The 25,581-nt window shown below is 39.7% G+C and overlaps 1 protein-coding gene across 4 annotated transcripts in view; it reads right to left on the reverse strand.

The window, feature by feature from the left end:
* camk2a (calcium/calmodulin-dependent protein kinase II alpha) overlaps positions 1-25,581 on the reverse strand; it is a 257,071-nt gene that overhangs the window by 128,015 nt on the left and 103,475 nt on the right. For all 4 annotated transcript variants that reach the window (XM_056730301.1, XM_056730300.1, XM_056730299.1 and 1 more), the window contains exons 12-14: positions 25,002-25,044; positions 15,839-15,879; positions 718-766 (exon numbers count right to left, since the gene is read on the reverse strand). In XM_056730301.1, coding sequence (XP_056586279.1) covers positions 718-766; positions 15,839-15,879; positions 25,002-25,044 — 133 coding nt within the window. The remainder of the gene's footprint in view (positions 1-717; positions 767-15,838; positions 15,880-25,001; positions 25,045-25,581) is intronic.

Here is a 25,581-nt window from a genome sequence, read left to right on the forward strand (position 1 = left end):
AGTAAAAAAATTATATTAACAGCATTCGTCTTGACACTATAACAGATTTTATTCAGATCATACATTTACTATATAATAACACAATAAATAGAATTTACCAAATTAATTAATCTAATGACCAGTGTCCAAGTTATTTGAAATCCAGTACACCATGTTGCTACAACGTTCTCCTTGGGATTAATTCACAATGTTATTTGAGGAAGTGGCTTTGAAGTTTCTGGAACATTAGTAAAATGATAAGATATGGAATATTTCCAAGACGTCCTCAGAACGTAGTCACAAAGTATTGTCTCAGTGACCAAATGAAGATGAACTGGCGACGTCGTCAGAACGTACTGTGTTTCCTGGGATTGTACTTTTTTGAGTTTTGATCAAGAAAGATATTGAACCCGCCATTAATTCAAGTAACTCCGTTTCCGGTGTCACCTTTACTACCGATGTTTTTACACATTTCTTACATGTCAAAGTTCTGTTAACGGCAATTGCTTTGGTTATTGAAGAACAAACAGTACAATTCTCAAAAAAATTTAAAAAAAATCCAGGAGAAGAAAAAGATTTTCCAGTACATTTTATGCTTCCTCTAATTTTCCATGTGGAAACCCTAACCGTAGCCAAAGGTAAAGTAGCCCAGATACACCTGTCCATAAAACTGTACAATACTGGAGGGAGGGAGGGAGAGAGGGGCAGGAGAGAAGGATGATTAAAAGGAACCCTCACCTCTAGTGTCCTCATCCTCAATTGTGGTGTTGGTACTTTCAGATGACTCCTGTAAATGTCACAATCAGATTTATTGTTATACGATACTTGAATATTAGGATCACATAACTCATAGAGGTCACAAATTATTCATTCATAAGAAAGAAATTATAAGTGTCAGCCCATCCATTTATCCTGCAATAAAATGCTTTAGATTTGTATCATCCTAACTGATGGAATGTAAGATCATCAACAGTAAAATAAATGTCCAGCTTTATCAGCAGCCTTTATTTGCTCATAATCTTATGTTGGATTTATTTTTAAATATGGTACAAGGGAATTCAACTCTGTGTTGTATGACAGCAATATGGGAAACTCCTCTGCATTGCTGGGTTTGAAGAACGTTTAAAACTCATCTAATTCTGTTTGGCGCGTTTAATATTTTTTGTTTTGTCAGTGGTAGGGGGTTTTGAAAGTGTTTATCCCTGTCCTTTCAGAACCCCTTCGCCTATTTTTTTTAATGAAGATGGCCAGGCTTCCCTTCCTTATAATTCTTCATGGTTCATGGCTTTTCTAAACTCTCCCTACTAGATCCATTGGTAGGGATTGGGAGCCCACTCTTTAGCTTCTCCCGCTCAAAGACGGAGCCCAGTGCTTAGGCATTGCAGTTCAAAGCATTAATGCAGGATGATTCAACACCTGTTTCTCCTGGTTATGAGAAGCTATTGGATGTTGTGACTTGAGCAGTGGTGAAATTAAGCATTGATCTGAGCTGAGAAGCAGGAAGTTGTCAATATATAATTAAATTGGGGCCTTCCATTTTTCGCGGACCTACAGTCCAAAATGTCTAGATCATTGTGGAAGCCATTCTGTTCAAGAATTTCCTTTCCCCAAGGTGCCATTCGTGCATCCATGCTGGAAAGTATGTTTAATTAAACATCCGCAAATAGCTTCACAATTTTAATATATTATAATACGCAACATATTACTTAGCTGGTTTTAACTCTTTCACCGCCATTGACGAGTTATTCGTCAATGGCGAATAATTAATAATTAATAATTAATTAATTACTTTAATTACAATATCAATATTATACCTGAAAGAGACGATGTCACTGATCACCATCTTGTAACATGTACACTGCGCACTGCAAAAATCAGTCGTATAACTCCACAGGGTAGAACAATCACCTCAACTACTAAAGATAGTTTCGTAAAGAACTTGCCAGATCTGACTCCTCTAATAACCTTACCAATAAATACAAAATCACTCAATGAGGTGACCAGAAACATGGGCACTATTTTCTCTAATACATGAGAAGCGGTGAAGTTAAAAAAGATTAATAAGAAAATCATAGCACCATGGTACAATAGCACAACTCGCACCCTAAAAAGAGAAACGCATAAAATGGAGCGCAAATGGAAACAAACCCAATTAGAGGTCTTTGAAATTGCATAGAAAGAGAGTGCAAACTGTTATAAAAAGGAACTAAAAGCAGCGAAAGCCGAGCACCTTCGTACTCTCATAGGAACAAAAACAATCCACGGTTTTTATTTAGTACAATTGCTTAACTAACAAACAAACGAAGATTTAATTAAACTTATTGAAAAATCCAAACCTACAACATGCTTAAGAGATCCCATTTCAACTAAATTATTAAAAGAGTTACTACCTATTGCAATTGAGCCCATTTATAACATCATCAATTTATGAATTTATATACTGATTTCAAATCTCCCGTACTTTTCTAAAATACTAGAAAAAGTAGTGTCCACTCAGTTGTGCTGTTTCCTACAAAATAATGACATCCACGAAAAATTTCAGTCTGGCTTTAGACCGTATCATAGCACTGAAAATGCGCTCGTTAAAATTACAAACAATCTCTTATAGCATCTTATAAAGGTAACATCTCACTTCTAGTCCTGCACTTTTAGTGCTGCGTTTGATACCTTTGACCATAAAATACTTTTAGATCATTTACACAATTGTACTGGTATTCAGGGACAGGCACTACAATGGTTCAGATCAGACAGATAGCAATATGTCCATTTAAATGGGAAATAATCAAATCTAACCAAGTAAATTATGGATTACCTCAGGGATCGGTTTTAGGAACCTTGCTTTTCTCCATAAACATGCTCCTTGGCAACATTATTAGAAAAACATGGAATTAGCTTCCACTGTTTTGCAGATGATACTCCGCTATACATCTCATCAAGACCAGATGATTCCTTCCAGCTATCCAAATTGGCAGAGACCATTGAACATAGGATGACTTCTAATTTCCTTCTTTTAAATTATTACAAAACAGAAATATTACTTATCGCACCAAAAACACGTAAACAGAATGTCTAAGATTATCACCTTTAAATTGAAGGCTGCACTGTTACTCCTACAAATACAGTTAAAGACCTAGGCATTATATTTGACAGCAACCTGTCATTTAAAAATCAAATCTCCAATATCACAAAAACAGCCTTCTTCCACCTTAGAAATGTTGCCAAATTGCGAAATAATTTATGTGTTGTTGACACAGAAAAGCTTCTTCATGCATTTGTGACCTCAAGACTTGACTACTGTAATGCTCTTCTTAGTGGTTGTCCTTTATCATCAATAAACAAACTACAGTTAGTTCAGAACGCAGCTGCCAGAGTTCTAACCAGGTCAAGAAAATACGACCACATAATCCCAGTTTTATCATCGCTTAGATATCGTATTGGGTTTAAAGTTCTTTTAATTACTTATTAAAGAGTAAATAGCATATGATTTGTAAGGTTTATGTAGTGTCGAACAACAAGTTTATGTACATATAAGGTGTAAAAACACTTTTATGTCATAATAATAGGTAATTATTCTTACCTTACTTCTTGACAGACACTCAAATGATTCGTTCTCGATTCATCTGTCTAATTCCCTCCTATCCACTAGCCTAGTGTCATGTGATTGGTCAGATGGTGTAGTCTGCTGCAATTGGTCAAACGCGTTTGTAAGGAGCAAGGTGGGACGAGAGCCCTGAGGGAATGACATGAGTGATGATAATGAGTGTCAGCTGTGTTGCATGGATATCGCGTCTCTTTGGAGGCGATCAGAAGCATAAAAGGACGAGCGACCGGAGTGGTATGGTTAATTATGTTTGTGTGGCTGGCAGTCGACTGTGCGGGAGCTACCGGCATTTTACTTTTTTTGTGGTGTGTTTATTTTTTAATAAAAGTTGTTGAACCTTCGCCGGTGAGTGATCGCCTCATTCCCATTCCTTGAACTTGTTACAGTGTTCATCATGTGTCGCAAATGGAACTCCTACCATCATTGCTGGATTATAGTTTACAGGTTATATATTATATACAGTGTATAGATCTAGTCTAGACGAAGAAACATCCAAAGACGATAGTAGATAATAGATAGCCGATAATAGATTGAAAACGTAAACTAGCCAAGTTCATAGCTAGATAAACAAACCGTCATACCCCAGAAATAACTGAACATGTCAACGTTAGCATTAAATGCTACACAGACATAAGGAACACAAATATTTCTTGAAGTTCACACAATAGTGAATAGTTACAGTGACAGGTTGTGATTCGGTGGAGCTAACAGGTCCAAATAAGGTTGGTATATACCCCTCTTTCAAGGATAGTCTTTTAATATATCCTGCAGTGAAGGTGCCAAGATTATTTAAGCAATCTTCGGTGAAATGACGCATGCACAGTAAAACCCTGGGCTTATACTCCTTTGGTGCCATTTGAATATGAATTGTAACCATTGTTTCCTCAGAAGTTCTTCCTTTGGTAGTTTAAATTAGATGCACTTAGTTTCACACATAGAACACAGGTTTTAGACGGCACACGCATCACAAACGAGCAACAAGGTTTTGAGGGAGGAGAGTGAAGTTTTCATTGCAGTCCCAGCAAAACGTAGGCGGGGACTATGTCTAGTGAAGTAGATACGAGGCGGTACTAGTTCACGTCTCATTTGCGTGATTCAGAGTTGACTCCCTTTTTTACAAGCCAATAACTTTGTTATTTATTCACCTTCGGGTTTACAATTTGGCAGACAGCTTACATTCAAACACGGCAACATAACACACTGAATGAAATGTAATTTTCATGATCTAATGCTACTTACTCTTTAAGCCTTAAACGGTTTAGCACCTACCTACTTAACAGAGCTTCTATCACATTACAACCCATCACGCTCTCTAAGATCTCAAAACTCAGGACTTTTGATAACACCTAGAAAAACTAAATCATCCAAAGGGGTAGAAATCTCTCATACATAGCACCTAAACTCTGGATTAGCCACTCTCCCAATCTAAGTCTAGATTAAAGACATATCATTTCAGCCAAGCTTTCACTAATGCATAGTTTATAAACAGCATCTACGCTAATTATTCACTTTCTGCATCCGCCTCGGGATACCCATCACGAGGTAGAAAGCGTTTCCGCCAGGTCCAGATGAACTTCATACGCCCATCCCCAACTAGATATTACGCAAGCTAAAGCTGAAAATCCCGTGCCATCCCAGTTCCATCTCAGGCAATTCCTACACCACCCAAGAGAAAGGCGACCATCTGACCATCCCAGCTCAGGAATTCCATTCCCAAAAAGAGCAAAGACGGACTACTTGTCACATTAATGCTAAATTAACAATACTTGGTTTTGTAGGCTAAATATACATCACATGACAGCAGTTTGAAGTAATAGCTTCAGTTTAATTATTTATTTATTAGATATGATTTATTAGAATGATCTTGCTTGTTCTATAAACACCATGCACTGTGCTGTGTTTTACCTTTCTGTGATTTTCTTATTTGCTCCTGTAAAGCTGCTTTGGAACAATGCACATTGTGAAAAGCGCTATATAAATAAACTTGAATTGAATAATGTATTATATAACAGGAACATGACAGCTTGACAGTAAACTGTTTTTGCTGTATTGTATTACATTTTCATTTATGCATTTGGCATACGCTTTTATCAAAAGCGACTTACATTGCATTATCATATACATCCCCTGGGATCGAACCCATGACCTTGCACTGTGAACACAATGCTCTTACCACTGAGCTACAGGTAAGCTGGGACATATTAATGTCTCTTAAAACAACTCTAAATAAAATTGTTTAATTGTTCAATTATGAAAGACAGCAATATCATGTTCTAAAATCATAATCATTTTAATGTTTGTAGTGTGTCCCAGGGGATTAAACATATATTTCGCAGTCCTTGTGTAGTTCCACAACTGATAACATAAAAAAGCAATTTAATTTAATAAGTTGATTCTAACTTAAAATTAATATTACATATAGGACATAAATATTTTCACCCCAAAATGGTGGCCATGTCAGCACCTAGTGGCCGTTACCCAAAAAGTTTCGCCACTTGGTATCTTTTTCTCTTTGGTGAGGGGGTTGACTGCTGTCTTTTCAGTGTTGACTGCTGTCTTTTCAAAACTGCGGGGTCATAAACCCGGTGTCCCCCATGCCAACGGCACCTGGTGAACACATGAACACTCATATCTCAGTGTGTAATGGTCTGATTGATTTAAAATTACAGGAGGTATGTAATAACACATACATAATAATTAAAAAAAACATAGGAGAGAGAGTGACTGACAGCATGATGCGATTGCTTTTCTGACACAAATATACAATATAAGCATGTAACATGATGTTGCATGCTTTGAAGTATATAATACTAGACGATAGAGGGTTCACTCACTCTAGGAGAGAGTGATTGACTGCGTAATGTGTTTTCCCTCACACATACAGTATGCAATATAAACAAATAGCATTATGTCTTTGTAGTTTGATCTGTTTTTCCGAAGATTATGAAGAGTGTTGGATTTATTCAGAACATTGACAGCATAATTTGACTCTTTCCTCTCATGCATACAATATATGCAATATAAGCATATATAAGTTTCACGGACAAGGATTATGACTAGACCTAAATTAAAATAAATGTTAGACCCGTCCAAACTGAAAACAACTTGCACTGACATATCTTAAAATACATCAGTGTATTTTAAGATATACATTTTGTTTTTGTCTCTAAATGCGCACAAGTAATGTTTTTTTTTATAAAGCATGTTTGTCAAAATGTCTGGTGAGGCACTAATAAGGTTGGGAATCAAAATTATTTTAATAAAATTACAATTTCAATTCCACTTCCACTTAATGATTCCAGACCGCACTATTATATCATTTTCATGTCATCTGTCAAGACCTGAGTCACCTGCCATGACATGAACGCATTTTAGTACAATGCAATTACATTAAAGAACCGTATGTGTGTACTACTGAGCATTAACATGTGTTTCATTAGGCATGTGATCAGCCCAGGACAAAAAAGAAGGAAGACTGCATGGCCCCTCGCCTAACCCCAACCCCCCCAATATAGTCTTAAACCTGTTACTAATTAAATGTTACATGATTAAAAACAGGCAACTGTTTGCCAAAAATAGATCTTTTTCACTAAGCAACACAAAACCAAACTATTATAATAAATAAATTCTGACTGGCAATTTTGTAAATATCAGTTCAAACGTATATTAGTTTAACAGTCACCTAAACAATATTGAATAAAATAGGTTGATGCTTTGTGCAAATATCTTATGCTAATGTCAAATAAGATTGCCTTAACAAGTGGCACCCCTTGAATAGTTTATATTAGACATACTTTAAATTTTATTGTAATCAGAAATAAGTCATTAAACAATTGAACACAAAATGTAAAGAATATAGTGCACTCAAGAGACTACCATAAACAGCCAATAGATGGCGCATTACACCATTCGTACAGCGTTTGTCCGCATTAATCTGCATGTAATAAAAGGTATTTGCAAATGCTTCATATTGCGGTATTTATACATTTACATGTATGCATCCAGTAGAGACTTTGGCGCGTTTATATTAAACAGTGACTAAATCGGGCATTTGTATAGTTTTAAGCCATTAAATCGAAGAATGGCGTATTTTAGTCTCTGTATATAGATTATATTAAGCATGTCACATAGACGTCTCAACTTCTTGACTCTGGATTTTATGTATACGTTACAAAACCCTGTTCAGTTCCCCACTTAATTATAAATGACACCACGCACTATTTTGAGTACCAAAACAGCTGTATTTGGCATTGATTATTCACGGACTCTCTGGATACATAAAGATAGCTCGGAGAAGTAATCGACTGATAATAACAAAATTTCAGTTTACCTCAATATACTTTTTCAAATTAGATGGGCGAGTTTTTGAAAACCATTAGCTAGTAGTACATGGGTGCGCAAGGCTTGCAGCGCTACAAGTCGAGTTTTATTTTTTTTATTGCGTACAAAAACAAACCCACAGGATGTCGGAATGGTATGTTTATACTTCTCATCCAACCATAATCAAATTCATTCTATCCGGATGGCGCAAGTATTTTTAACGATAAGTGCGAGAAAATGTAAGGATCAGGCCTAGAAGTAAAAAGTCGGCTGAAAAATAATTACTCCAGTAAAGTATAGATTTACAATAGCGTTGCACCCCGTTGGTGGCCCCTCGGCTCTGGCCATTTCTCTATTGTTTCAGTTTTTTATGTTGTTTTTACCCGTTATCTCCAGTTCTTTTTCGGCAAATAAATGCAAATAAAACTAAAATTGTATATGAAATTTAAGAGAAATGTTGTCAGAAGTTCACAGAAATGAACACAACGATCATTTTACCAAAGCACATTCTTATCTTATCAGAAAAAATACTTTTGCAATGGTTTCTTTTTTTTGTATGCAGCCAAACATGTATGGTTGGGTTATATGCCCACCAAGGATACCTGCTATCCCACAATTATGTACCTGTCAGCAACCGGGCCTGCTTATAATGCATTGAGATCCTCTCCCTGTTTTCGCCTCCCCTGCTCGTTTTTCCAGATTTCCGGACAGTTAATAAACTGTTAATCACAATAAAAGCACTATCTCCCATTATGGTTCTGGAGGGTCCTTGGCTCAGTTTATGGATTATGCTCTTATAATGTGGCACCCGTTTAACGTGGGCGAGGTGGAGGAAGACATTGCCCACAAACAATTTGGGGGGGGCCCTATTCCTGCAGTTCCCACACTGATGGTGGCAAGCCCATTCACAAGATGGCTGCAAGCCCAGAGCCCGCTCGCAAGATGGCCGCCACACCAGAGCGCCTGGCTCTGTGAAAGCCATGCCAAGGTATTCAGCCACGATGGACGACACACCTGTGTTTCCAGGTGTCATGGACGACACTCCTGAGTTTCCGGGTCATAATGGTTACTAAACCAGAGTTCCCAGTCGTCATGAGTTTTGCATGTGAGGACTTTAAGGCTTTCCCTAGGCATTTGAGGCTGGCTTCCAGCTTGGCAGTCCTTTAGTAGACCATTAATACAAATTTCATACAAAGTGGTACAGATGTCTACCAAGACTGTCAATAAATGCATCTTTGTGAAGAATCTCTTTATCAATCACTAGTTCTTTAACTGGAATCCTGTTCATATTTGGCTGCCTCAACTAGCGTTTTAAAGAGTCATCCCACTACGACTGGGGTCGCCATACTCAGTGAGTAATCTCATGTTTATCTAAGGTTGATAAGGTTGTTTATTGGTACATTCTCTCTGGATGGGTTAAATGCAGAGGTCTTATTTCGGGTATGGGTCACCATATCTGACAAATATGTCACTTTCACTTTTCACATGACTATTATGTTCTTGTTTTAATGTCTGACAGCAGAAAATGTCAATGAGAATGGCTTTACTGGGCATTCAGTTGTATTAATTCAATTCAAGTTTATTTATATAGCGCTTTTCACAATGTGCATTGTTCCAAAGCAGCTTTACAGGGGCAAACAGGAAAAACAGTTTCCTTAAAATACCATATGTGACAGTTCTAGCAAAATACCAACACTAGTCTAGTTCTGAGTTCAAACGTTACACGATGACATCTTTAAAATGCTAAAAAATACATCAAGAATCAATTCTAAATCGAACCATGACACAAAGAATGGATTCTAAATCGAATCGTGAGGGACCAAATGATTCCCACCCTTAATCAAAGGGTGATTTTTTTTTTTTAATCGCTCTCACTCTACATTGATGTCATCCACCTGCCATGTTGCAGTGCCGCATCAAGATGAACAAGTCTAATGACTGGTCAAATGTTACCTTGACAACACCGCACGTGCACTCTGGATCCAGCGGTCTTTTGTTAAAAATAAACTTGAAAAGGCTATGGGTGTTTCTGGAATGGTGCTTCAATGGTTCAGGTCTTACCTTTCAGGTAGGTCATTTAGAAATTCCTGGAGAGATGCCTCAGGGCTCAGTGCTTGGGCTGTTGCTCTTTTCTGTATACATGACATCCCTTGTCTCTGTCATTCGGAAACATGGCTTTTCCTACCATTGCTATACGAATGATACACAACTCCACCTGTCATGTCAGCCTTGCGATCTGATTGTTTCTGCACGCATTTCAGCATGCCTGAGTGACATTTAGCTCTGGATGAAAAACAGAACTGCTTGTAATCCCGTCCGACCCTAAACTCCATAACAACTTCTCCATTCCACTGGGCTCATCAACCATCACATCTTCCAAAACGGTCAGAAACCTGGGAGTGGTTATCGATGATCAGCTTAACTTCACAGATCAGGTTGCCAGCACCACTCGGTCCTGTAGACTCATCCTCTACAATATCAGGAAAATTAGACCTTTCATATCCGAGCATTCTATGCAGATCCTAGTCCAGGCTCTTGTTCTGTCCAGACTGGACTATTGCTATGCGCTGCTAGCTGGACTTCCTGCTTGCACGACCAAACCTCTACAGATGATCCAGCATGCATCAGCAAGAGTTGTCTTAAATGAACCTCAGAGAGCACACGTCATTCCTCTCCTCATTAAGTTACTTCGGCTCCCTATAGTCGCTCACATCAAATTCAAGACTGCTCCTGGCCTACAAGACCACTGGTTTGGCACCCCCTTATCTTCATTCAACTAAATTATCTTGCATCATATTTTAACCATCTTAAATCATAACTATCACTCATAATGATAACTAAAATGTAGCTGTAAACAGTGACACAGGGCCAGTCCTCCGAAGGCACAGCAAGAACCACATGAGCGAAAACGGCAGAAAAGGAACAAATATGGAAAAAAAGGACGGGTGAGAACGAAACATAGACTTAACATAAAAATTATGACAATTTGCTCACGGGACTCGATCCCACATCCTTTTGATGTCTCAAGAGTGTGGGGTTTAACAAGCTGCGCAGTTCTGGCTCAGACAGAACTGCACATTTTGGCCAAAACAGGCCAAGAATACATTCTGTGCAATTTGGCGGCGCTGACGCAAGTTGTTTTTGCTAGTTTCATCCCAACGCAGTTAACATTTTTATGTCATGCACCACGTTGTTAAAAAAAACCGCATTTGAGCCCATGGGCGTGCTGGTTTGAAAATGAGGTGTGTTCAGGCGGATTGTTTGCGCGTTGCCATTTTGAGACAACTGGTCCTTACTGGACCTTGGAGTTAAGAATTTGGAGTGAGCACGGCATGTACATGCCGTTTATAAGATGTTTGTTAGATGTTTTGAATGCACTTGGCAAATGGCGTGATATAATTTCCTCATTATCTTCAGCTGGCATGTTCCTGCGACAACTCAGCATGGTGTCCAGCAGCAGATGTCATTGTAAGCATAAAGCATAACTGTTGCAAATAAACATACTGTACATTTTATAGTTTAAAAGTTTCATAATATATTAACATTAATACACTGTATATAGATAACGTCTTGGTTACGTATGTTACCTCAGTTCCCTGATGGAGGGAACGAGACATTGTGTCGAGAACGACAGATGGGGTTCGCCCTTGAGAACCAATCAACTCTGACTACTATAGAAAAGGCCAATGAAATTTGGCGAATGAAATTTGCATGCCGGGCTCCGCCCCCGGATATCCGGTATAAAAGGAAGCCGGCGTGCATCATTCATTTACCTCTTGTTCTGAAGTGCCTGAGATCCTCTCACAACTGCAGCAGAATACGATACGTGTTTGTAGCATAAGGGACACAACGGCTCATTCCCTCCATCAGGGAACTGAGGTTACATACGTAACCAAGACGTTCCCTTTCTGTCGGTCTCTCGACGTTTTGTCGAGAACGACAGATAGGGTTACCTATGGAAAACGCCACAACGCTGTATCGCGTCACAGTCCAGGCGAAGCGACGGTAACAAGCTTGGGCGTGTCGGCTCGAAGCTTTCGTGAAACTGTAACCTTCCAGTGTGGTGGTCGGGGGGTTCCAGAGCTTTCTTGCAGAAAGATGGGTACAGCCCTGACCTGTAACTTTCACGGACGGGGCCTTAGCTCTTTACAGGCGAGAGGCCGTCCGGCTCAGTTTACACCGGGTGAGCGCGACTCTTAATCAGAGAAGCGCTGCAGAGGCCACCTCCTACCCGTGGGGAGGAATCTGGTGGATATAAGTATGGTCTCGTCCTTGGAGGAGAACGCAGGGAACGCGTGGACTGGATAGTTAACCGCGAGGTGGAGGTCCACCTGGGGAAGCTCATGGGCTACCATTTGTGGGAACCATTGTCATGAGGGTATGGCAGACGTAACAGCCCATGGTGGGGTTATTGCTGCGTCTGATAGCACCAGGTCCGGTTAGAACTATCTGTGATAGGTCATATGGTATCCCGGCCTAAGGGGAAGGTTGCTCTGCCCATCCGACCCCTGGGGGTGCTTGCTTAGTGATGGATGGAATGCCTGTTCTTAACCAGTGTCTGGGTATGAAGGAAGGTTGGTGAGGTACCAATTTTCTTAGCCATGTGTTTGGGTAAGAAGAAAAGGTATATACCACACTGATTCAACCTCTTGGAGGGTGGGAAGGTGCTTTCGCAGGCATACGCCCTCCCGGATGCCAGTCCCACATGTCGCCACGTAGGGCGTGGGCTGACACCGGGTTAACGCGAAGGCTGTAAAACCTTGCGAAGGTGGTGGGAGTAGCCCAACCCACAGCTCTACAAATGTCTGCTAGAGACGCGCCTCTGGCCAGTGCCCATGAGGAGGCTATACCCCGGGAGGAGTGAGACGTAACCGCCAATGGACATGGGAGATTCTGCGACCGGTATGCCATCGTAACGGCATCCACGATCCAGTGCGCTAATCTCTGCTTGGAGACAGCCTTCCCCTTCTGCTGTCCTCCAAAACAGACAAAGAGCTGATCAGTGCTGCGGAAGCTCTGTGTGCGGTCTAAGTAGAGGCGCAGTGCTCGTACTGGACACAACACGGACCGGGTTGGGTCCTCCACCCCGATGGGGAGCGCCTGCAAGTTCACCACTTGGTCCCGAAAGGGAGTAGTGGGAACTTTGGGCACGTATCCGGGCCTGGGTCTAAGGATACCGTGAGAGTTACCAGGGCCAAATTCAAGGCAATCCGGGGACACGGAGAATGCTTGGAGGTCCCCTACCCTCTTGAAGGAGGCGAGCGCCAACAGAAGAACCGTCTTATTCGTAAGGTGAGGAAGATCGGAAGCTTCATGGGCTCGAAGGGGGGCCCGGATAGGCCCCCCAGGACCACGTCAAGGTCCCAAGAGGGTACGGAGCGGAGACGAGGCGGATTCCGCCTTCTCGCGCCCCTTAGGAACCTGGTGACCAGGTCGTGCTTCCCTAGAGACTTTCCATTCACTGAGTCGTGATGAGAGGCAATTGCGGCTACATACACTTTCAGTGTGGAAGGGGAGATATTATTCTCCAATTTCTCTTGTAGGAAGGACAACACTGACCCGACCGAGCATCTCTGTGAGTCTTCTCCTTGGGAGAGACACCAGGATGAGAAGAGGCGCCATTTGTAGGCGTATAACCGCCTGCAGGGTCTCCTCGTCCCATCCAGGGACCAGACATGGAGGTTCCAGAGGTCTGGCCTGGGATGCCAGAACGTGCCCATCCCCTGAGAGAAAAGGTCCTCTGTCAGTGGAATGGGCCAGAGGGGAGTTGTTGTCAAGAGCATCAGCTCCGAGAACCAGGTGCGGTTGCGCCAGTACGGCGCAACCATCAACACTTGTTGCTCCTCTTCCCTGACCTTGCACAGTGTCTGTGCAAGGAGGCTCACTGGGGGGAAGGCGTACCTCCGCTTGTCCCGCGGCCTGCTGTGCGCCAGGGCATCCGTGCCGAGGGGGGCCTCGGTCAGGGCGTACCAAAGCGGACAATGGGTGGTGTCGCGGGATGCGACGAGGTCTATCTGTGCCTGTCCGAACCGCACTCAAATGAGCTGAACTGTGCGGGGGTGAAGTCGCCACTCTCCGCAGGGCGTGTACTGACGAGAGAGCGCGTCGGCTGTCTGGTTCAGTACGCCTGGGATGTGCGTGGCCCGCAGGGAGCGGATCACCTGCTGACTCCACAGGAGGAGGCGTCGGGCAAGTTGTGTTAGCTGCCGTGAGCGTACGCCACCCTGGCGGTTGATATACTGTTGTACTGTCCAGGCGGACTAGTACGTGCTGGCCCTGCACTAGAGGCCGGAGCCTGAAAGTAAGTGTCCTTCAGGTCGATTGCCACAAATCAATCCTGACACCTGATAGATGTCAGGATGCGCCTCTGGGTTAGCATCCTGAACGGCAGCTTGTGAAGGTGCTCATTGAGGGTACGTAAATCCAGAATGGGGCGCAACCCTCCGTCTTTCTTTGGAACGATGAAGTATGGGCTGTAAAACCCGCTGTACATCTCGGCTTGGGGGACGGACTCGATTGCTTATTTCGCCAGGAGGGTGGAGACCTCTGACCGGTCAGAGATGGTACTGTGAGGGTCGGGCCAGATGTTGTTTCCTCCGGGATCTTCCCGTCAGGGCCGCTTCTTCCTGGAAGGTTGCTGAAGAGGAGGGGGTTTTCCCTTCGAACTCTTCTTCCGGGGTGCAGCCTGGGGGCGCACTTTAACCGGTGGAGCGTTCGGAGGGGCCCTGGGCTGTCGGGGAGCAGATGGTGCGCGGGAACTCGGAGGCCTGGGGGCGGCCGAGTCGCGGCGCGGTAGGATATGGCTTATCGCCTCCGACTGCTCTCTCACCGCCGAGAACTGCTGTGCGAAGCTCTCGACGGTGTCACCAAACAGCCCACCCTGCGAGATGGGTGCGTCGAGAAAGCGGACTTTCTCGGCGTCACTCATTCTCGCAAGGTTGAGCCAGAGGTGTCTCTCCTGGACCACCAGAGTGGACATCGTCCGACCCAGGGCCCGCGCCATCACTTTAGTCGCCCGTAGAGAGAGGCCAATTTCATTGGCCTTTTCTATAGTAGTCAGAGTTGATTGGTTCTCAAGGGCGAACCCCATCTGACGTTCTCGACACAACGTCGAGAGACCGACAGAAAGGGATCCTTGTTTCAATATACAATGTATGTTTGTTTACAACACTAATGCATTATTAAAAACAGCTACATCTGCTGACAGACACCATGATGCTTGTCACCGGAACATGACAGCTGAAGATATTTGCCGGTATTTATGTCACTCCCATTGTCAAGTGCATTCCAAACGTCTCCCAAACGGCAGGCTTAGGGATTAGGGCATAGGAGTGATCACTTCCATGTGGAATTTGCCCAGTGACAGTTCAGCACGAATACACAAACCTTTACCCCTAGTATCCATCTACATTATAAAGACAACATATTAAATAATTGGCTATAAGTAATGTTGGTATTTTAATATTTTACTGTTGCAACTTTCATGACATCTTTACCAACAATACTGAAAACAAACTTAAATGAGTGAGATACAGTAAAGGAAACTGTAGTGAGGAAAATCTAATATAACTCACAATAAACATAAACATTTAACATTTTTATGAAATATCCTGGGGACCCCTTAGAAACTTTTGGAGAACCCCCTATGGATCCGCAAACCCCGGTTTATTAATGAAATATAAATTATTTAGAAAAGGCAAATTTTAAATAAGAGTAAAACCAATAGCAAGTTTATTATAACAAGTCAGTGTTCGAGATAATAACCTGAATAATTAGTAGCTCAGATCCCTTTAATTATCAAAGCTAACTGACAAAAATTTTCAAATCAAATCCATTAGTGTTTCTATTTATGTGTAAAGTCATTGAGCAACTGTCCTGTATATTTTCAATAAGTCCTTGTAGCGATTATAAACAGTGAATATATGATTTATATCTTACCTTCACACCATCTGTCTTCTTGCTGACCCCACTTTTTCCTCCTGAATGAGACACATAGAAAAAAATAGAAATGGCTATAAGAATGGGCACAAATGCCCAGAAAAGCATAGCGAAGGGCATAGCACTGGTGTGCTGTCTATCTCAAGCTCAAGATCTGTTGAGTTTCTAAAACAGGTGCTGGGATTTTCCAGCTGGGCATAACCACACATTCCCAAACCATAGATACTTTTTAATATATTGTAGCTCAAAATAAACACCAAATCAGCTAAAGTCATTTACTTTGATCTCTTATTTAAATGTGTTTATATCTGTCAAAGAAAAAACAAGAAGAAAAAATTACAATATAATTAAGATAGGGTCTATCAACATGACTTCAACGAGCTTAATCAATGCCAAGCCTTTTTTAAGAGCCCCTTAAATTTGTCACCAATTAAATATTTTTTTCATCTCACCCGTCACGCTGTAATCAATTATTAAACATTGAATAAGATATGTTGTATTATAGCATGTGTATTCCCCAACCTGTTTTGACTCCGCTTCCTGTATAAAGATTAGACATTAATAAAATTGAACAATGGACAGAGTGTTGTTACCATTAATTATGTGCGTTATTTTAAACAGTTAGTAGATCTCTATTTACAGTCTCTGTTTCTGGTTTGCTCAGGATAAAGGTGATGAACAATCATGGAGTTTTAGAAACATTACCCCAATGCAAAAACGGTTGTTAAACTTGTCACCATGACGTCAGGTGGAGTAATCTATTTTAGATGTTTGACCTTTCACAGACACCACTCCACAGTTACCACCACAATAAAATAAACAAGCAGTTTACTAAATAGAGATATTGCTCAGGCTTAGCCCCTTTGTCATTTTGCTGAATGTTTAGGTTATGTGGTCTTGTTTGTGTTATAATTTTAAGAAATCCATTTTAAGTCCACATTTCAGTAAAAACAAGGCCCTAATGTATATTTTTAATGATAATTTCTAATTTCAGTAATTATTTCAGCCAGTCATTCATGATGACTTCTGGCTTAACAGACTGAAAACTTGTTCATTTTCCTGTTACATTTGAGTCTCCTGAGGTTTCTACTCCTATCAGCAGAGGGCTCAATCACCTGAATTCTTACCCTGCTTCACTGGGAAACATTTCCCTTAAACTGATTACCCACATACCCCCAGTTTATATTGCTATTTAACCCATAAATGAATGAATGTTTCTCCAATTGTTATTACGTATTCCGGTCTTTAGTGAGGCAACAGTGCCAATCACTGAACAAAAGCTTCGAATATAATTTAAGGCACCATAACAAAATAAAAAATAATTAAAACGATTATTTAATTAACAATGGTTTATAACGTAATATTTTTTAACTTAAACGTTTAAATACCTCGTCTCTTTAGTGAACCCATACATTTACCAATTATAAAACGGATTTTATTTAAATGTTTATTTTTTTCATGTGGAATTGATGATAAGATAGACTGAGGAATACTAAGAAGGTGGAGTTTAAAAAAATAATGTGAGGAAGGGTAGTGAATGACACCCTGGGTGACCTAAAGACCTAAGGTATGCATTTAAGGGTTTATGACCAAACTCAAAGGTGCCTCTCAATCAGCTGCCTAGTTCCACAGGACTTGAATGTCAAAATAAATCTAATGCTAAATGAAGATAAAACAGAGGTGATTGATTTCAGCCTGTCTGCTCATTTTCATGCTCCCAGTCCTGATCTGGGCTGCTTATCAGCTTTTAGATTTTCTTGTGTGTGCGATTTGGGTGTCCTCTTTGATTACTCATTAAAATTAGACAAATATACCTCCTATGTAATTGGCACCAGTTTTTACCAAGTCTGCTTTCTGTCTAAAATTGAACACTTTTTAAATGCTACAATGGTAGAGATGGTCCTCCACGCTTTTATCACTTCACGCCTAGACGACTGCAATTGCTCAGTCACAAATCATCCACTTACAATTGGTTCAGAATGCTGCTGCGAGATTCCTTACAAAAAGCCGAAAATACGACCACATCACCCAAGTCTGAGGGCCCTCCACTGGCAGCCCATTCAATCCAGAATTGCTTTTAAAATAATTGTATTGGTCTATAAGTCTTTACACAACCAAGCCCCTAGTTATCTGTCTGCTGCACTTTTACACCCCTTCTAGAAGCCTATGCTCCAGCAATCAGAATTTGAAATTTAGAGGAGACCATGCTTTCTCTGTTGTGAAACAATCTGCTACTCGAGATCAGAGTGGTACCCTCTCTTTTAATTTTAAATTCTCGTTTAGGGGATAGAGCTGAATAAAGGACGCGCAGACATGACACGACTTCACTATAAAATTTTAAATGCTATTAGATTATTAATGATAATCTTAAATCTATAATTTACCTTATTTTTGTATAACATGTTTTTATTAGATTTTAGAACAACAAGAAAAAACAGCAAACACTGCTTACAATACAAACCCTCTCCTAACCACAAAATCCTAAGCATCCTACCACAGTTTATTACACCCCTTATAATCAAACTTATATGAACATGTCACACATCAAGTACAATATTTCCGTCCTTAACAAAATCTAAAAACAACTTCCAGATCTTATAAAATTCTGCCAGTTTTTTTTGTTAAATATGTAAGTTTTTCCAGAGCCAGACATGATATTAAATTCTTTAACCATATTTCTAGGGAAGGACAGCAAGTATTTTTCCAATATAAAGCTATAGAGTGTCTGGCTTGTAGTGAACAAAGATCAACCAATGATTTTTCTTTATTAGACAGGGAGAAGCCAACTGCGCAAATACTTAATATACACAATTCCGGGCATAGCGGGCTTGGTTCTGATGTGAACTGTGAGATATATTTAATTATCCCCTCCCAGAATTTCTGCACTTCCAGGCACTCCCATATACAGTGAAATAGTGTCCCCTTAAATGTATTACATTTAAAACAGAAGTCTGGGATATTAGGGTTAAATTTGTTTAGTTTAACGGGGGTCAAATAAGTTCTCATTATCCAATTATACTGTAAGAGTCTCAATCGAGTGTTTATAGTTTGTGTTTGTGCCCTTACGCAAATTGTACCCCAATCAACCTGTGAGATATCTTTATTCAAATCTTGTAACTTGCTAATCTTTTATCTTCTGAATTGACTTTTAGGTTCTCTACAAAAATATTATAAAATTGAGTGATTCGTCCCTTACTGGAACAGTCTTTTGTGGAAAGTATTTCCAATTGGGACATAATAGGGAGATATATAGAGTTTTTTTGAATGGGCTAAGATGAAACTTCTAAGTTGTAAGTATTTAAAAAAATGTTTCTGAGGTATATGATATTTTGTTACAAGATTGTCAAATGTTAATAAGGTCTTATTTTCATACAAATCCATTATTCTACCAATTCCTCGAATCTGCCATAATTTAAACCCCAAATCATTTCTTGCAGGGGTAAACTCTTCATTACCCCAAATAGGGGAGAAACAGGAAATTTCTGGGAAATCTTTAAGATATTTATGTGCTTCATGCCAGATTACAATGGAGTTTTTCGCAAACGGATTGTCTGTCTTTTTCTTTAATTCTTTAAGGGGTCCTGAATATAAAAAACTATCCAGTGGTAGAACATTTGCGGACATCTTTTCGACCTGTATCCATGGTAGATTGGTATCACTAGAAAACCAGAACATTATCGCCCTTAGCTGAGCGGACCAGAAGTGTCACGAAACTTGTATGCCTTGTATGACATAAGCCCCCCCTCAAATGAACACCTCCAGGTGTTCACCAAGGGGTAACTAACAAGACAAGACAGACTGGGTAACAGACAAAAACCAACAGAACATTGAAAACATGATTAGGGGCATACAAGAAATAATAACAAACGGGTTGGGGTGAGACAATAAAAATAACAAACAAGGGAGGGGGGTGGGGGCAAACAAGAGTACCTAGGGGGCAGTCCAAAAGGGTATGGATAGGGTGGGACAATCTTAGGGTCTGGTGGTTGGCTGAAGGAACGAGGTGAATGGGGTGGGGGGCTCGGGATTGGAGGTCTCGGTCGAGGACCGCCAGGATTCCCGTCTCCCCCGCCTGCCAGTGAGACCGGGTGGTTGTGGAGAGGCTGCGGTGGGAGTCGTGGCGATGCCCACAACCTCGATCTGCAGAGGACCACTCTCTGGTGACGTGACCAGCGGAGATGAGTAGCTGGTAAGTGATGTGGTCGCGGACTTCTCACGAGCTGCGGCGGCAAACCACACGGCGTCGAAGTCCAACGGCCACAACGCTCTCATCTCCGATCGAGAGAGTGGATCTCTGAGACCTGTGTTTAACAGCACCGCCAGCTCCTCCTCCCCGAAGACGTCTAGTCCAGCGATGTCGAGGAACCTCTCCACAAACTCATGCACCGTCTCACTCCCCTGGCGAAGACTGCAGAGGCGACGGGCAACACCACGACGGCCAGTGTTCATGGCTGCTTGCTGGGTTCAGTTTTGGCTCGTTTGTTCTGTCACGAAACGTGTGGGGATAGAACCCAAATGCAGGCAGCGGTATGGGGTAACAAAAGATTTTAATAAACACAAAACAAAAACCCACAATGGGGTAAAATACAGTGGATAAACAAAGACAGCCAAACAGGAACGAAAAACTCACGTAGGGTAACGAACTGTAACAAAAATCAAACAAAGTTTACAAGTATGTACAAGAACAAACGAGCACAGGACAGAGAATACAAGGGCATTAAATAGGGAGACGAACAAAGGATAATTACAATAGGCAGGTGTGGGTAATAAAACACTCAAGGGAAGCTAACGAGGAGACGAGAGGGCCGGGGCCATAGACGAGACACGAGAAGGCGCACGACAGCCAAAATCTAAGCCATGCCATGTCCTTTTCACACAAAACCCTAGACTTAGTCATGACTCCGCTGCAAGAATAAGAATAAACATGACATGATAGCGGAATCATGACAAGAAGTACCATATTAAGTTTGGTAACTGTAACCCTCCTCTATCATAGGGCAAATATGATAATGACAGTTTAAGTCTTGGCTTTCTGTTATTCCATATAAAATTGGCAATCAGTTTTCTTACTTTTGGAAAAAACGTATACGGAGGGGAAAGTGGTAGCGATTGAAAAATATAAAGAAATCTGGGTAATATGTTCATCTTAATCACATTGATTCTTCCCATTAAGGATAAGGGCAATGTCATCCATCTTTTCACCTCTTCTGAAACTTTAGCTATCAGGGGTTCGTAATTAATTGAGCTGAGTGAACAAATTTTTGGGCATATTTTAATTCCTAAATATTCAAATCCATTTTGAACATTTACAAATGGGTGTATTACTTTGGGATTAAGCCGCTCCTGTTCATTAAGAAACAAGATTGATGGAAAAAATAACAAACACGGGAGGAAAAAAACAAATTAAAACATAAAACAACTGTGACAATAATATGTGAGTTCTGTTTTTCCCCTGGCTTTATTATGTGCTTTAAGAATTTAATTCTAATGTACACTCAGTATTGTGGCTGTTTAAATGTGATCTATGAATAAATTAACTTTACATCGGGACACTGATGACTCATTTTTCTTTTTAACTGCTTAAAGGAACAGTACAGGGTTTTTAGGAGGATCTATTAACATAAATGCAATAAAATATATAAGACTATTTCTTCAGAGGTGTATTAAGAGCAGTCTTAAAAATACATTTAATATATAACAATTCCTAAATTCAAAGCACAATTCACATTCACAAAATCAGATTCGTAAATTCAAACACAATTCATTAATTAACAAACATTTTCCCAAAATGCTCACATAAATGTATCTCGCAGAAATAAATTCAGAATGTTTTCACAAATATGTATATATCACGTTCTTGAACTAGTTTCCAAAAAACATTTGTGAATGTTGTATATGTATTTATGGATTGTTGAATCTGCATTTGCAAATCGTCAGATGTGTATGGATTGCTTTGAATTTGTGTGTTGTATTTTTGAGACGTTCCTGCCACAGTCAGATTCACACATATCTTTTTTTGAAGGATGGCCTGTTTAGCCAATCACATTGCGCTTATAATCCAACAATCAAACACTACTTTCTGAAGACTATTAAAATCCACAGACATAAATAACACATCGCTCTTTCTTCAGTCTAAAGACACGCTGTCGCAGCCGACGACATCTTTTTGTATGGTGGTGGCCACCATCATGTTTGGACTGAGAGATTCGTTCCAAATCTATAATATAACGCTACTGGCAGCTGTAAATCACTGTACCTTTAAGCACATTTTTAAAGAGTAAGTAGCATTAGATCATGAAAATTACATTTCATCCAGTTTGTTATGTTGCCGTGTTTGAATGTAAGCAGTGTGCTAAGTTGTAAGTCCAAAGGTGAATAAATAACAAAGTTATTGGCTTGTAAAAAAGGGAGTCGACTCTGAATCACGCAAACAAGACGTGGACTAGTCCCGCCGTGTCAAAAAATAGGTCAAAATCTCATCAAATCTCTTTGACCCATGCTCTAAACGTACTGGGAAGTCATTTATTTTCAATGTCCACTGCTCGTTCTGTGCAGTTTTTGCCATTTCCAGGTGTCATACTTTAACAAACTCCTAGAGCTTTAATAAGTTGAACATCATATTTGGTTAGTCTCACGTTAATTTTTTTGTGATGCTAAATGGTGTAGACATTGACCTTGAATGTTCATGTGCCAGTTTCAAGCACACATTTTTGCGTACGCATGCGTAGTGAATGAGACCATTGTCCAGTCTGCTCCAAATGTAACATGTTTGATAAGAGTCATGCCCCGAAAGACTTGTTAAATGTGTCGATATTAATCTACGGTATTGTGCCAGGAACTGTTAAGCTTCCAAGTGTCTTGCCCAAAACTGAGTAGCCTATTAAAAAAAGATATTATTTGTAAATATTTTAAATGCATAACTTCTAAATGCATTCTCGTTCTTTAATTCTGTTTCCGTTAATTTGACATATTTTAAATAAAAAAACAAGTGTCTGCAACCTTTGTAATTTCTATGTCTGTAGCTACACAAAATTTAAAGAGTTCAAACACAAATAGAAAATCTGTTATCATGCGCTTACCTATATGTTATTCCAAACCCAAATGCTTTTTAATGAAGGTTAGATTGTTTTCCTATCAGTTAATATTTGTATAAAAATATACATTGATCATGTGTTTACCTATCACTGGTGAAAACAAGATTTGGACTCCAAATGTTTGAAAATGCACATATATATATATATATATATATATCAAGGAAGTCAACTTTTTCTTTAGTTTGGGACAAACTTTTTGTACCTCTGTATTTATAAAATCGATATGGCCCTGCCCACATGTCATTCACGGGCACTGTCATAAGGAGCAAAGCATGGCATTCCAGCTTTCGTGTGGAAGTCGGGGAGTAATGAATACGATGCCGTTTTGTATGCAACCCACTCAATCACTTGGCTATTGCGGTCTATTACACAAAAAATATTCCAATAACTAATAGTGAGACTTGCTTATTGATTCACATGTTTTTTTGTGCTTTCACTGATGTGCGACCAGTCCAATTAGAGGGAACACGAAACACATTTATTGTACTTTTATGGATGTGCAACCAGCTCATTTAGAGCGTGAATGAAACGTGTTCATTGTACAACCATATTCATAGTGAATGGTAGATACGAAATGGGCAGACAATGGCCAAAAGTCCTTACCTCAAAAAGCTACAGTATATATAGTGTGGATATTGATAATCTTATATATAATCTTCAATAATATTATTTTCTTCTTTTTGCCAAGATGCGTTTTGCTTTCACAATATATATAAATACGTAAACACACACACACGCACACACACACACAAACACACATACATGGAGAGTTCATTTGAATAAACAGATAACTCTGTTTAAATTAATTGTTGTTTTTTAATTGTGTAAATTAGCTGTTAAAGCCCCGGATATCATTTAGTTTTGGTTGCACTAGGAATGGGATTATTATAATGTACAAAGGCATATACGTCTTTCTAGTCAGGGATCCTTTTAAGATTTGCAAAGTGTGCTGTAATGTGAACTTTCAAATAATCATTACAGATGTCCAAAGAGGTAGGTCTTTAGCATGTGATTGTTACTTGTACGTTTTTTTACGGAAAATACACAGCAATTATAAGGACAGGTAAAACTGAGAATTTCTTAATGAATCAACTCCCAATTTAATGAGATTTTAGAAAAACACTGATTATTAAAGCCATATCTTTTCTCTGTAAAGGGAGTAAAGTCGTGATGTCAAACAAAGAGGGACAACAGAAAAGAACAGAATATTTGAAGGATGCATTGAAAGCAAACAAATGAATATTTTGTTCTGGATTATAAGTAATTGTTACATTACTAGGACCATATGATTTCCAAGATTCGGAAAATACGAAGGAACCCAGGCATTAAAATGGAATTTGATGTATAACACTGAATAGTGTGGAATCTTACAAATGTCAAAATTCTTAATCCGATATTAGCATTTAAACAGCTAATAAAATTAAATCTGCTTTAAAAAACATCAGTAGTGATTCAGATGCAGTTTAAATATGTATTCTCCCTGTTCTGCGTGTCTCTGAATGAATGATTCAAGTAGTATCCTGTAACGTTACTGTACATGAAACGTCTGTTTACAGCATCTCACTATATGGGGATGCGAACACATCTCCAGAGCTGCTCTGAGAGTTTACTTCATGAGCATTTCACTGCTTCATTTGAGTAAATCTATGGTCAAACATGCACTTAAATGTCTGCGGCATACCGTCAAAATATGTCTGGTTAACTTAAATTAACTGTAACACACCCACATTAATAAACTTATATTATAACTTATATAGTATATAAAATGACTTTGTTTAGTAAAGTAAACAACTAGTAAAAAATAAAAAAATCTTAAATTTAAAACATTTTGCAGTGGAGAGATGCTGGTTTGTATTAACATAGTTGTGCATTATGCCATATTTTATGGACTTTTTCCGTAAAGTTAAAAAAATACTGTAGTATCTAGGTCTCTTATGATAGTTAATGAGTACAGAAAAATTGAAACAGAATTTGGGGAAAAAATAAAGCAGAATATGGGAAAAATTACTATTAATCTGTATGCCTTTTTTTACATTGTACACAGTGGTTAAATAGAATACTAGAGTTACCTGAAAAGTTTCTGGTGGCAAGCATTGTAGTGAGAATGGCACCCTGAAAACAAGAACAGAAAGAATTAATTAGCAAATTGTAAGAATGTAAACTTCTTATGTCCCCTTGTCTAAACAATATTATACGGTTGAAGAGTCTAGTCGACGGAACACACAGAGTTTGCAGATCTGGAGACAAAGTTTGACACAGACACAAGTGCTTGTTCAATCAGAGTCCATAGTTTATTGTTAAGGACTAATACTTATAAGTTTGCATCAGGAGGCGTCATATAAAACCACCAAAACAGTGGAAAATCACCAGACTTTCTGTTTAGTCTTTCCTCCTGAACAATCAGATATGATTACATATTTAATATTACAATAACAAAACAATTGTCCATAGGCATCATTAGGAACCTTGATATGGAGAACAACAGATGCTTATATCAACATAAGACAGCATAAGATCCGATACAACTTTCAACCAGGTTAAACAACAAGAAAGTAAGGAGCAAATATTATGAATAGAAATGAATAAAAAGATAAAGGAATGAATACATATGATGAATATTGGAATAAACATAGATGCAGTATTTGTGGA

This window comes from Triplophysa dalaica, chromosome 19, assembly GCF_015846415.1.
Source record: "Triplophysa dalaica isolate WHDGS20190420 chromosome 19, ASM1584641v1, whole genome shotgun sequence".
Taxonomy (NCBI): Eukaryota; Metazoa; Chordata; class Actinopteri; order Cypriniformes; family Nemacheilidae; genus Triplophysa; species Triplophysa dalaica.